Below are 15210 nucleotides of genomic sequence, written 5' to 3'. Positions count from 1 at the left end.
GACAGTAATGACTCTAAATTGTTTGGACACCCTACCAGTAGACGCACAACATATTCGGTTGTGGACGCAAAAAGACCCAGTTTTAGCCAAGATTAAACATTTACTGCTAACAGGGGAACTGGAAAGACCAGTGGAGCCCCAGATGCACCCATACTGGAGCAGAAGGGACCAAATAACCATAGAAGACGGTATCCTATTATGGGGAGCCCGTGTAATCGTCCCAGCTCAGGGCCGTCAGGCAATCTTAACTGAGTTACATCACGGACACCCAGGGGTGTCTAAAATGAAGATGCTAGCTCGAAGCTACGTTTGGTGGCCAGGTTTGGACACAGACATAGCAGCCTTGGTACGTCGGTGCCAGGAGTGCCAACAGGGGCAAAGAGTGCCACCAGCGGCACCATTGCACCCGTGGGAATGGCCAGGCAGACCGTGGACCCGCCTGCATATTGACCATGCCGGCCCTTTCATGGGCTCAATGTTTTTGGTGATAGTGGACGCCCACTCCAAATGGTTGGACGTCCACCGGGTAAACACGGCAAGCACAGCATCGACAATTGAAAAGCTCAGGGCCTCGTTTGCAACACATGGACTTCCGGAGGTATTGGTGTCGGACAACGGAACGGCATTCACAAGTGGGGAATTTAGAAAATTCCTGAAGGAAAACGGAGTCCGTCACACCAAAACGGCCCCTTGCCATCCAGCGACCAATGGCCTGGCAGAGAGAGCGGTCCAGACACTTAAAGCGGGACTCAAGAAGCAGCCGGCAGCGTCAATAGACACAAAGCTCTCCCGCTGGCTGTTTGATTACAGGACCACACCGCATTCCACAACGGGCATACCGCCAGCTGAACTCTTAATGGGAAGGCGGCTGCGAACGAGGCTGAGTCTCCTTTCCCAAATTTAACGGGGAAAGTGGAGAAACATCAGGAGGCCCAACGCAGGGGACATGATAATAGTCGGCAGCAGAGACATTTCCAGGTGGGGGCACCGGTTTGGGTCAAGAATTATGGGAATGGACCAACGTGGGTCAAAGGCACGGTAGAGTCCCAAACAGGGCCCATATCCTATGAGGTTTCAATAGGAGGTAAGGTGCTGAAGAAACACCTAGACCAAATAAGGGCAGCGGAACCACACCTGGAGGCAGGCGAAGCAGGACCGCCTCACGCTGGGAATAGCCCAGACGGAAAGGATACCCACACCCCAGCCCCGAGCAATTTCTCCAGACCCCGTCATCCAGTCATCAGAGTCTGAGATGGACACACTCGACGAGGCCGCCGCAACACCTCCCCGAGGAGGAGGAAGAACAACTTCCAAGGAGGTCGTCAAGGAAAAGACGGGCACCTATAAGGTACACCCCGCCCACTTCGGAGAACGACCCGGCGGACGACACAGAGGTGACAGACCCAGACATGAGGAGCAGGAAGAAGCTCAGAGGAATGCCAGCTGGCAGGAATTCCTCAGACCTTGGGGGGGGAGGGGTGTAATGAACTCCAATTGGCTTTATTGGTTGGCCAATTGGTTGGCCAATGATAGCTCATTGAGGGGGCCCATATAATCACATGTGTAGGCTTTGTGAGCAGTCTTAAGTTGACTGGACTGCTAGCAGCACTGTTTGTAGCTGCTCCTGTAATATCGTTATTGTAAATAAATATTGGTGTGGTGACGGAACTCCTGCCTCCCGTGGATTACTACATTGAGCTTCTAAGTGTTGGAGCTGCACTCATCCAGGCAAGTGGAGAGCATTCTTTCACACTCATGACTTGTGCCTTGTAAATTGGTGGACAGGCTTTGTGAAGTCGGGAGGTGAGTTACTCATCACAGGATTCCTAGCCTCTGACTTGCTCTGGTAGTCACAGTATTTATATGGCTGGTCCGATCAGTTCCTGGTCAATGGCCCAATGTTGATAGTGGGGAATAAGCAATGACAATGCCATTGAATGTCAAGGTGCAATGGTTAAATTCTTTCTTGATGGAGATGATCATTGTCTGGCATGATTGTTACTTGCCACTTATTAGCCCAAGTGGGCTTGCTGCATTTGTTCACGACTGCTGGAGTGTCTGAGTAGTCACAAATTGTGCAATTATCAGCGAACATCCACTCTTCTGACCTTATACATCACTACTCTGAGGAACTCCTGCAGTGATGTCCTGGAGTTGAGATGATTGATCGGCAACAACTACAACCATCTTACTCTGTGCGAGGTATGACTCCAACCAGTGGAGAGGTTTGCCCTGATTCCCATTGATTTCAATTTTGCTAGGGCTCCTTGATGCCGCACTCGATCGAATGCTTGATATCAAGAGCAGTCACTCTCGCCTCACCATCTTTGCATAAAGACATGAGATCAGGAACTGAGTGTCCCTGGTGGAACCCAAACTGAGCATCAGTGAGCAGGTTATTGCTGAGTAAGTGTTGTTTGATAGCTATGTCAACAACATTTTCCAATTTTTTCCTGAGGGGAGTATATGACAATTTTCCACATTGCCTAATAGATGCCAGTGTTGTAGCTCTACTGGAATGCTAGGCTTGGAATGCAGCTAGCTCTGGAGCGCAAGTCTTCAGTACTATTGCTGGAATTTTGATCAGGACCATAATGTTTGCAGTATCTAGTGCCTTCAGCTGTTTCATCATATCATGTGGAGTGAATAAAATTGGCTGAAGACTGGCATCTGTGAATCTCTGGGCCTCCTGAAGAGGCGGAGATGGATTATCCACTCGACATTTGTGGCTGAAGATTATTGCAAATCCTTGTCTTTTGAACAGATGTGCTGCGCTCCTCCATCATTGCAGATGGGGATATTTGTGGAGCTTCCTCCTCCTCCTGTTAGTTGTTTAATTGTGCACCATTATTCACAACTGAATGTGACTGCAGAGCTTGGATCTGATCCTATTGTTGTGGGATGGCTTAGCTCTGTCTATTACTTGCTGCTTATGCTGATTAACATGCAGGTAGTCATGTGTTGTAGCTTCACCAGGTTGACACCTAATGTTTAGGGATGCTTTGTGCTGCTACTCCTGGCCTGTCCTCCTGTGCTCTTCATTGAACCATGTTTGATCACCTAGCATGGTGGTAATGGTAGAGTAGGGGGAAATGCCGGGCCTAAGGGTACAGATTGTGGTTGTATACAATCCTGCTGCTGCTGATGGCCCATAGTGCCTCACGGATGTCCAGTTTTGAGTTGCTAAATCTATTTGAAATCTATCCCATTCAGCAGGATTGTCGTGCCACACAACACGACAAAGGGTATCCACAACGTGAAGATGGCACATCATCTTCACATGGACTGTGTGTTGGGCACTCTTACTGAAAATGCGATTGATACATCTGCGCCAGGTAGATTGGTGAGGATGGGAGCCAAGTAGTTTTTTCCCTTTATTGGTTCCTTCACCACTTGCCACAGACCCAGTCTAGCAGCTATGTCCTTTAAGACTCAGCCAGCTCGGTAACCCCAAGGGTGTTGATAGGGAGGGGGTCCAGCAATGGTAATTCCATTGAATGTCAAGGGGAGATGATGGTTAGATGCTGTCTTGTTGGAGATAGTCATTACCTGGCACTTGTGTGGTAGGAATATTACTTGCCACTTATCAGCCCAAGACTGAATGTTGTCCTGGTCTTGCTGCATATGGACACAGACGGATTGAATATCTGAGAAGTTGTGAATGGCATTGAACATTGTGCAATCATCAGCAAAATCCCAATCATCAGCGAAAAGCCCCACTTCTGACCTTATGATGGAGGGAACTCATTGATGGTTCAGCCTCGGACACTTCCCTGAGGAACTCCCATTGTAATGTCCTGGGACTGAGATGAGTTACCTCTAACATAATGCAGTTGACAATAACTCTGGGATGTTGCAATTTTATTGATTACATCCTCATACATAATATTTTTAAATATGATTTAGCCTCTAGAAAAGTGGCCCAACCCCTCCGCTTCTGACTCGAACAGCACCGTAATGGACATTTTGACAGATGCCACGACCGTCAGAGATAACTCTCTGGGGATCAGTCTTTTTCTGTGGAAAGATCTCAGGACCGTGACCACCACCTCACAGGACCTGCCATCCCCTCCCTCAAAGACGCCAAAGGGAGTGGCTGTACCATGGGCAGATGGGCCGGAAAGCGGCTCGGATTCGGGCCTAGTGTTCCCACCAAATCCCATGCACACATATCACCAATTACAAGCAGCCTGCCGAAGGCAAGAGGAAGGAAATGCGCCTCAGGCATTGAGGTGGCGGTAATGAAGTATTTTTGAAGTGTAGCCACTGGTGCGATGTAGGAAAACACAGCAGCCAATTTATGCATGGCAAGATCCCACAAACAGCAGTGAGATCATGACAAGCTAATGTGTTTCAACGATAATAATTGTGGGATAAATATTGTAAGAAGTCTTACAACACCAGCACAGTAAGAAGTCTTATAACACCAGGTTAAAGTCCAACAGGTTTGTTTCAAACACGAGCTTTCGGAGCGCAGCTCCTTCCTCAGGTGAAGGAGCTGCGCTCCGAAAGCTTGTGTTTGAAACAAACCTGTTGGACTTTAACCTGGTGTTATAAGACTTCTTACTGTGCTCACCCCAGTCCAACGCCGGCATCTCCACATCAAGGATAAATATTGGCCAGGACTCTGGGGAGAACTTCCCTACTGTTCTTCGAAATAAGGCGTGGGATCTTTCGCATCTACTGAGGAACGCAGCTGAGACCTCAGATCCGTCCAAAAAGCAGACAGGAGAATCAAAGCCCATGATGCAGTGGATGACAGGCATTCAAAGAAATGGCAGGTCAAATTTTTCTCAGGCGGCTGGCGCCATGTCACTGTAGGATGCGTGCTTTCAAGACAAGATCTTCCGAGATCCCACCTACGAAGGTGGAAACCCTGCCGAATTGCTAAAAAGCCAGCTGTGTGCACTGTATTTGCACAAACATCTCCCACAAGCTTTAGCACTATCTCACCAGAGAAACCACAACACTTAAATGGAAACTACCAAAAACATCTGACATCCACTCCTGGAAGCATCTCTGCCTGTTTTATCTGCATTTCTACATCTCGCACCCCGCTTTATCCCATTTCACTTTCAGTTCTGCAGATTTCTTCCATTTTACTCTTGTAATGTAACTATTTTCTTCAACTTCATTTTAGGCTTTGTGATTTTCCTTGTTTGCCCTAATCAATCCTCCATGCCATCCCTTTTTACTTTTCTATTGACAGTGCAACACCACTGCTCCCACTTCCAACTGGGCAATGATCAAGCCAGGGAAACTTGGTTGAATTATTTTCCTCTGCCAAAGGAAAGAGTGCGGAAGCTAATCGCCCCTCCATTCCTGCACCATCTATGCTCAGCCGATTCCACACACGCTGGGGGCTTTGCTGGGTCTGTGCACAGTCGCCACTATACTCAGCAGCACAGTAACCACAAACAGCTATAATACTCTCATAGGAACAGGAAGGGGAGACCATTCAGCCCTCCAGAAAGGGGACCTGTTCCCAGGTCTCTCTTCCAAAGGTGCTCCACAGACTCAGAGGTGAGTTTGTGCTGAGGTGGGTGTGGAGTGGGGGGAAGGGGGCATTGGGGTGACTGTTCTCTTCCTGTGGAGGTGTCCTCTGGTGACCATTCAGCCTTTCCCCAGCTCGCAACTCCAATCAGAAATCAGTGGCAAGGATCACAAAAATAAACCAGCGTCTGTCATCCATTCTGTGGCACGGTGCGTTATGGTCCACTACTTCAGTTGATATACCTACCATCTGCTACTCTTCACTCACACTAATCTCCTTATTATTATGGGCCCAAGATTGTGATAGGAGAAATCACCGATCACCTTCGGATATGCCCGACATACATTTTTTTTATTATTCAGCCACTAGATGTGGGCGTCGATGCCATTTATTGCCCACCCCTAATTGCCCTTGAATGGAGTGGCTTGCTAGGTTTTAGAGGACATTTGAGAGTCAACCACATTGCTGTGGATTTGGAATCACATGGAGGCCAGACCACATAAAGATGGCCAATTTCTTCCCTAAACGACATTATTAATGAACCAGGTGGATTTTTACGACAATCGACAATGGTTTCATGGTATTCATTAGACTTAATTCTTTTGTTGGACATTAATTTCACCTTCTACCAGGGTTCACAGGGCATTATCCTGTGTCTCTAGATTAATATTTTAAATAGCTAGTTACAACTAGAATTACTAATCATCCAGATCATGCCAGGGAGTCTCCTGGAGTTGATGATTAATCTTGTAGGCACGAATGCAAAAATGGCAGAGGAAATTTTATAGAGGCATTAAAATTAACATTTCTTTCATTTTCTTTGAGTATATTTGTTTATTAGTTATCCAAATATTGCAGATTGGGGAGGAGCTATTTGACTAGGTAAGGCAACTGGAGAAGGTAGGTCATGTGATAAAAATGTCCAGCCAACATTGGGAATAGTTAGGAATAACTGTCAGTAATAGCAGTGCCAAAGGGCTTCCTGCTCAGAGAGCACACTCCACCATCTCTTCCAGATACACGAGATGAGAAATTTGCCCCAAAGATTTTTTTTTATCTATTGGACTAGTTGACCTATTTTCTCGTGGGAGGGCAGCAAAACCAAGCCAGTGAACATGGCTCAAAATTACATTTGGGCAGACTCTGGAACGAGGTCATGTGCATCTGCAATGCCATCTGTGGCTGAATAGTCTCTTGACATGTGAAAAACAGACACATGGACCATTGAAAAGGGAATCTCTTCACTCATCCCCTGAGCTGGGAATTCCCCTGTAGGATTTAGGCTTTAACTGGATTTGGTTGTGATAGGCTTCAGCTACTCCATTCTGAGAAAAATCTGAATCCCGTTTTATGTTAATATTCAAATTTTATGAAATTTGTGACAGAACAGCTGGGGCTTAAGAGGAAAATGGCTGTTTCAAAATTTCAGAGATAAATTTAGCAGCGCCAAGTGAGTTCAGGGAAATTCCAGACTCTCACAAAGAGCAAAATTATCAGACCAGTAAAGTACTTAAAACAGAACTGTTCTCTTTACTCAATATCCTTCCAGAGAAATGTTTTTAAATAGAGATACAAGAAAAAAAAGTATTTGAACAGAGTTAGTTTATCATAACTTTCATTTAGCAAGTGCTGTCTGCTAAATGAGCTGCGCATGTTGTGTGCATTGTTGCTACTGAGCTTAAATTGATAAAATTAACAGGAGAAGGAATTTCAGACCATGCAGCATGCTCTGCCAGTCAGTTAAATCAGTGCTGACCTGCATCTTAGCTTCTTTGCTCCATATCCATCTAACCAACTAAATTTCAACAATATTTGACTTGAGAGCTCCAATTGATTCAGCATCCATAACCTTTCGGGGCAGAGTTCAACATTTCTGCTGGTATGTGAAAATGTGCTTCCTGATTTCGCTCCTTAATGACCCAGCTCTATTTTTAAGGTAATGTCCCCTTTGTTCTTTATTCTCCCACCAGAGGAAAGAATATTTTTTTTCTGTATCTATGCTATGATTTTTTTTAACCTTTTAAACACCCTCATTAATCACCCTTCCATCTCTTGTACTCAAGGGATTACATGATAAATTTATACATAATTTAACCCCATGAGCCCCAATTGCATTCCGATATTTTTTATTCCATAGAATCAATAGTGTGCAGAAGGAGGCCATTCGGCCCATCGAGGTTGCACCAACCCTCCAAAAGAGCATTTTACCGAGGTCCATTCACCCGCCCTATCCCCGTACCTCACTTAACCTACACATCTTCAGACACTCAGGGGCAATTTGTTTTTGCATGGACAATCCACCTAACCTGCATATCTTTCACTATGGGAGGAAACAGGAACACCCAGAGGAAACTCACACAGACACAGGGAGAATGTCCAAACTCCACACAGTCACCCAAGACCGAAATTGAACTCTGGCCGCTGGCATGTGACGGCAGTGCTAACTGCGCCGTTGTTAAGAAAGACACAAGTATACTAGGTTAATCGCAGTGTTGTCACAAAGGGAGGGGGGAAAATCTGGTGTTCATCTTTCCAAATTCATGTGATCTTTTCACAATTGACAAGGTGCGAGCCATTTAATAATTTCAGTTTTGATTCTTCTGATGGAAAGATTCTTAACTGAAAGTTAATTCTACCCGTCAATATGCATAAAATAAATCAAAATATCCTACTATTTAAACCACAATTTAACATTTTCCATTTCATAATGATAACGCACACTAAGATCAAGATATTCTTCCCGAAGATGTGCTGCCCAGAACTGAACACAGATGATGTCTGAACAGGGCTCTGGCTAGCTGAAGCAGGACTTCCACCACTATGTATCCCAGCCACCTCAAGGCATAGCCAAACACAGTGGCAAATGTTGCATTTGAGTCTACACATAGTGATGTTGTGGCAAAACATGTCTTGTGTAGTACCCTTCTTTCATCAACTCAAGGGAGGTGGTGGCATAGCAATATTGTCCCTGGACTAGTATTCCAGAGCCCCAGGGTAATGGATTTGGACCTGCGTTCAAATCCCACCTCAGCAGTTGGTTGGAATCCAATAAAAATCTGGAATTAGAAGTCTAATAATGAGCATGAAACCATTGTTGTAAAAACGCATCTGGGTCACCAATGTCCTATAGGGACGAGATCCACAGTAATGTGGTTCACTCCTAAATGCCAGCAAACCACTCAGCCAACATCCAATAAAAAAAATCACTCATGTCATAGTCAACAATATGACAGGCGTGTATCCAGCAGCACATCACCCTGTTGTACAGCTCAAATCTCACCCTCCAGGTATAAATTCTGTTTGGAATAGAAGCATATTCTGCAGTTCAATTGGACACAGTCCAATGCCTAGCACTAACTTCTAATACAATTTTGTAGCGCCTGGGTATAGATTAGAAAGCATAGAATAGGTTAGTCAACCCCAGCTATGCTGAAAGTGGCAGAGACTAAAGCACTTGAAATTGATTTTAGATCATTCTTTTGTATAGCAGGTTGGGTAGAAACTCGGGTATCTGCTCTCCCTATTGTCAGCATTCTTAAGTCATTCTCCCCGTGTCTGCGTCTCACCCCCGCAACCCAAATATGTGCAGGGTAGCTGGATTGGCCATGCTAAATTGCGCCTTAATTGGAAAAATTAAAATAATTGGGTATTCTAAATTTATGTTTTTTTTAAATCAGCATCCTTAAGTATTCATGGGCCAGAGCAGCAAGAACTGGAGCTTTTGAGGCAGATCCCTAAATGTTTATACAAAGAGAAAATGCTGGAAAATCTCAGCAGGTCTGGCAGCATCTGTAAGGAGAGAAAAGAGCTCACGTTTCGAGTCCAGATGACCCTTTGTCAAAAATAGCCAGACCTGCTCAGAATTTCCAGCATTTTCTCTTTAGTTTCAGATTCCAGCATCCACAGTAATTTGCTTTTATCCATAAATGTTTATGGTCCTTCTCAGTCTGTCCATTCAGAGAGGAACTCCACGCTGGAATATTTGACTGATTCAGTTTGAAAGACATGGGTGGAGCTCACTGTATATAGTAAAGACAGAAGCTATTCAAGCAAAATACCAGTAATGAAACCACAAAAAGCTAAATCAAATGCTCAAAACATGCCTAAGCTTGGGCGGACTTCTGGCGGACTTTTCAAACATCTTTCAAGATTTAAAATCATGAGAACACTGGTAAAATTCACCATTATTCATTTTAAGATCAAATTACTAGTTCCAGCCTTCCTGCTTGGTGGTTCAAACAAGTTACACACCAGAACGTTTGATGTTCCGGTTCTGCAGACACAATTAGTTCTGTTCTATCAGAAGCAATGCACACAGGCCTTCGAGTTCCTCATATTATGTGGCTTCTCAATGATCCGCCAGTTTCTGTTGTCCATCATAAAGATTTGTTTATTTACAGGGAGCTAACAGAGGCTTCAGTTTACTTCAATTTATAGATTTTATTATAATGACAATAACAATTCTACCATGCAACTGTACCACCTACCACAGGCCTTTATGCAGCGAAGCTTTCCAGCTGCACAGGTTTAGGCTCATGCTGTGCCATATTAGCAGCAAATGTGTTAGCAACTTCCTATGAATTTCCCCATCCACTAATTTAACTTACACTTTAACTCACAGCTTATATTGAATATTGGACAAAGGATTTGCATATGAACACAGTTTCAACCCACATGGATTTCCTTCCACAGCAATGCAGTGTTGAATAATGTGGTAGCCACACATTTACAGAATGGCTGCACTCTAGATGCGTTTTCTCATATGCACAGCAAAAGCTCACTTTAACCGACTCCTTATAAACTGAAATGTGACAATATGATATATAGTTACCTGGGGGCAACAAAAACCACGATGAGATACACACTGGAAGTAAAATCACAGTGGCCAGTACTACTGCCTCACAGTGCCAGGAACCCGGGTTCAATAGGGACCCAGGTTCGAATCCGACCTCGGGGACTGTCTATATGGAGTTTGCACATTCTCCCCATGCCTGCATGGGTTTCCTCCAGGTGCTCCAGTTTCCTCCCACACTCCAAAGATGTGCAGGTTATGTGGATTGGATGTGCTAAATTGTCCCTCGGTGGGGTTGCGGGAAGGGGGTAGGGTCTTGGCCTGGGTGGGGTGCTCCTTCAGAGGGTCAGTGCAGACTTGATGGGACGGATGGCCTCCTACTGCACTGTGAGAAATTCTGTGAAACACAAGACCTCTCCGAATAACAGGTTGTTAAATAATTGACAGACTTGATTCAGACCATAAAGTACAAATCAGATTTATTAAAGCTCAAGGATGTGTCTCGCAGATGTTACTTAACTCACAGTTTCTGTATGCATACAATAAAATGACTTGATGCTCTAGCCATTCTTTGCAGAATTACATATTTATTTTGCATCAATGTTCAAGGTGCATGATTTCTATATGGGGGAGATGGCGGTCTCGTGGTCATGTCTTGAACTATTAATCCAGGCACTGGTTACCCGGGGAGATGTTTTTATTCAAATCCTATTACAGCAGCTGGTGAAATTTCAATTCAATTAATAATTCTGGAATATAAAGCTAGTCTCGGTAATGGTGACCATGAAGCTATCATCCATTGTCATAAAAAATCATCTGGTTCACTAATATTCCTTTAGTGAAGGAAATTTGCTGTTCTTACCTGGTCTGGTCTACATGTGACTCTAGATCCACAGCAATGTGGATGACCCTGTACCCTCTGAAATGGCCCAGCAAGCCGCTCAGTTCAAGAGCAATTAGGGATGGTCAATAAATTCTGGCCTGCCCAGCAACGCTCACGCCCCATCAAAATGTAAAAAAATATGTAAGTGAATATTCACAGAGAGTTCTATTAGCCACTGCTTGTCAAGTGACGTAACAAGAATGTTATTGAAAGAATCTTAATAAGGGGTAAAATTATGCCTCTTTGGAGACTGAACTGAGGCCAAGGAAAACCCAGTCTCTCACAATTAGATGCAGCTACAGAGCACAAATAGGTTTCAACATTAAAGGTGAAATGCCCCTATAGGTTATCCTGATGTAACATGTACTCCTGTGAAACAAGATAGATTTGCGACAGTGGCTACATCAGGCCTACTTATTCAGGGCACTGTCAAGCTCCCTGATGTGACAGTCATAAAGAACACGACATATATGCGCAGCTGAGAGTGCGTGCTTTCTAATACCTCAGGTGAAGATTGTGGCTAGCACGAGATAAGCGATCTACCGAGACAGAGATCATTCATCTCATTTTGAAGAGAAGTGAAGGTGCAGTACTGAGGGGGTGCCAAACCACTGGAGGTGCCATCTTATGGCTGACACCTTCACCCGAGGACCTTTCTGATCTCTCAAAAGGATATCAAGGGTCCAATGGCTTTAAAGAATAGAGGAGTTGCCCCAGTGATGTACTTTTGAGGCCTGGTAGTTGTTCTGATGTGTAGGAAATGCAAGACCTTATGCAGAGCAAGCTCCCACAAACAGCAATGTGTTAATGACCGAAATGATCTGTTTTGCTGATGTGGGTTAAGGAATAAATGCTGGACAGGAGGGGAGGGAATCCTATGCTCTTAATGCCATGGGATGTCTTATGCCCACTTGAGAGGGCAGGCAGGCCATTGATACAAACTCTCCTCCCAAGGCAGCACCTCCGACCGTGCAGCACTGTGTGTGGAGTGCCAGGGTGGATTTTGTGATCTCTGTTGTGGGACTTCTCAATCGGCAAACCCACCGACTCAGAGAGCACCGAGCCGCAGGGAAGTCAGAAACATCCGCAGTTACCGCCAAACACCCTTGCCTACCGACCGTGTCCTTCATGTTAGCACTGACACCGTGAAGGAAATGAGCTCCCCACACACACACAGACACACACGGCGAGCAGTGGGCGCAGGAAAGCCTTGGAAAGAGCGGGCAAACGAAAGTGAAAGAAACATCGCCCGATAAAAAATAATCAATCTTCTAAACTGGGCTCCGGGTTGCTGCTTGTAACATAACCGGCACATAAACATTGCCCCGAACTCCTCACCCCTCTCCCTCAGCAGCTACCCCAGGGAAGGTGGTGGGTGGGAGGGGGGCACCAAGTGTGTCATTCACCCACGGGGGGGGGGGGGGGGCAGCAGCTATAATACTGAGGGTCAATCAGCCTGGTTTATTTGGAATGGAGTATTCCTCCTTTAACGGTGCCCTGGACAATGTCTAATCCCCAGTTTGACAGTGCAGACTTGAGGAGTTGCTGTACTTACTGGAATGACGCAGGACAACAGGATAAAGCTGAGTGAATCCATTCTCCCCGAGGTGGGTGTGTGCCAGGTATCAAGGCAGACTTCCTCCCCCTCCTTGCCAATATTGCAAACACTTCCGCCTTTTCTTTTAAAACGTCCGCCCCCCACCCCACCGCGGACTCCTGTTCAAGTCCTGTCAGTCGATGAGGATGGTATTAACGATTATCCTTGCTCTTGCAACTTCACCCTTCCAACCGTTTTTCACGGAGCGACAGCGATTTGAAGCCACCGGAATCGACCAGCAGAATTAGATCAACCCCTTTTTTAAAAAAAACACACCCCACCCCCTCTGTTAGAAATGGACAGCGGCCCAGGGCAGCAGACAGACTGGGCATGGTGACAACAATCTCTGCTGTTTGCCAGCCACTCCACAGCTGTGCCCCCCTGCCACCCACCCCCGCCCCCTCCCCTCCCCCCACTCTCCCACAGCACACGAAAGGAGGGACAAGCTTGCCACTTAACGGGCAGCAAAGTAAAGGCACCCTTGAATTTCTTTAGCACCTTTGAGGACACACCAAAGCCCCCCAAAACTCTTTGCAGCCTTTCGAAATGCACCAGGTGTGGTCACAAATTAGCAACGTGGGAAACAGGGCAGCCAGTCCACGCACAGCGAGCTCGGAACAAAACAGCAAGCAGATGATGATCATAATTGTCCCCACGAGGGGTATGCAATATTGACCAGAACATTGGCGAGTATGCGGCCATTCTTCTTTTTGTTTTAAATAAATTTAGAGTACCCAATTCATTTTTTTTCCAATTAAGGGGCAATTTAGCGTGGCCAATCCATCTACCCTGCATATCTTTGGGTTGTGGGGGCAAAACCCACGCAGACACGGGGAGAATGTGCAAACTCCACACAGACAGTGACCCAGGGCCAGTACTTGAACCTACGACCTCAGCGCTGTGAGGCAGCAGTGCTAACCACTGCGCCACCGTGCTGCCCTACCCATTCTTCTTGTAATAATAATCATCATTATCATCACAAGTAGGCTTACAATGCAATGAAGTTACTGTGAAAAGCCCCGAGTCGCCACATTCCGGAGCCTGTTTGGGTCCACGGAGGGCAAATTCAGAATGTCCAAATTACCTAACAGCACGTCTTTCGGAACTTGTGGGAGGAAACCAGAGCACCCGGAGGAAACCCATGCAGACACAGGGAGAACATGCAGATTCCACACAGACAGTGACCCAAGCCGGGAATCGAACATGGGACCTTGGCGGGCAGTGAAGCAACAGTGCGAACCATTGTGCTACTGTGCCTCCTGTTCTTTGAAATAGTGTCACGATTAATCTTCTATTTCTAGCTGAGAGGTTTAACATCTCCTTCAAAAGATAGCACCTCCCCCATTACTGGAGGTAAAGAGGTGTGGGAGCGGAGCGATCAGCCTAGATTAGTAGTTGAACCTGCAATCATCTGACACACAAGTGACAGAGAGATACCAATGAGCCCTTGGTGGTACTGGAAATGTTGGGGTTAAAATGAATCAAATTCAAGCCATGCTAGTTGCGCAGTATCTAAAAGAAAAGGATACTAGCAGGTTTGTTTATCCGAGGTTCCAGGGGTTTGGTTCCAATATCACTTAGGTTGCACATTCTTGACCAGATCATCTTGTTTTGGTTTGTAACTATAGTGATGTAGCGTTAAAGCAAGAATCCCATCTGCCCTCCCAGGTGAATGTAAAAGATTCCCTGCCATTATTTGAAAGAAAAACAGGGAAATTCTACTCTGTGCTATGGTCAATATTTATGTCTGAACTAACATAAATAAAACAGGCAATCTGATTATTATTACACTGAAACTGGCCATTTCGTTCAACTGGTGTGTGTTGTGTTCTGCTCCTCCTCTAGTGACTCAAACCTACGTCAGTGGTGCTAATATGCGGAAGACACTTACATAAACACCAATTCTTTGAATAATTAAAGTTGTGTTTGTGCTTCAATGGAGAGCTTTTAGACAAACTGAGTTATAGAAACGGTACACTCAAATGTGAACATACAAAATAGGAGAAGTAGGCCATTCCACCCCTCGAGCCAGCCCCACCATTGAATGAGATCTTGGCTGATATGTTGGTGTTTTGAATTCCACAGTCCCATCCACACCGATAACCTTTGATTCTCTTGCCTAACAAGAGTCTATAATTCAAATTATTGCCACGTGTCCCGAGGTACAGTGAAAAATGTAATTCTACGTACAGTCCAGGGAGATCGTTCCATCCATGTAAAACATAGAACATACGGTAAGTACATAATGTAAATACTTTGACATAGTCATCGGGTGAAGCATACAAAGTGTAGTGCTACTCAGTGATGAAGATGTGTGAAGAGATCAGTTCAGTCCATAAGAGGGTCATTCAGAAGTCTGGTAACAGTGGGGAAGAAGGTGCTTTTGAATCTGTTAGTGCGTGATCTCAGACTTTTGTATCTCCTGAGCGATGAAAGCGGTTGGA

General features: G+C 45.4%; 1 protein-coding gene across 2 annotated transcripts in view; it reads right to left on the bottom strand.

Moving 5' to 3' along the window:
* Nucleotides 1-15210, bottom strand: part of LOC119969408 (tumor necrosis factor receptor superfamily member 5-like) — a 119305-nt gene that overhangs the window by 81348 nt on the left and 22747 nt on the right. Inside the window, exon 1 of one of the 2 annotated variants that reach the window (XM_038803026.1) lies at nucleotides 12725-13131. The exons of the other annotated variant lie outside the window; for it this stretch is intronic. Coding sequence (XP_038658954.1) covers nucleotides 12725-12766 — 42 coding nt within the window. The 5' untranslated portion in view covers nucleotides 12767-13131. Of the gene's footprint in view, nucleotides 1-12724; nucleotides 13132-15210 lie in introns of those variants that run through there. 2 annotated transcript variants of the gene reach the window in all.

The sequence above is a fragment of the Scyliorhinus canicula genome, chromosome 7 (assembly GCF_902713615.1).
Source record: "Scyliorhinus canicula chromosome 7, sScyCan1.1, whole genome shotgun sequence".
NCBI classification, from domain to species: Eukaryota; Metazoa; Chordata; class Chondrichthyes; order Carcharhiniformes; family Scyliorhinidae; genus Scyliorhinus; species Scyliorhinus canicula.
Note: the sequence above shows the minus strand (reverse complement) of the source record. Positions and strands in the feature narration are given on the sequence as shown.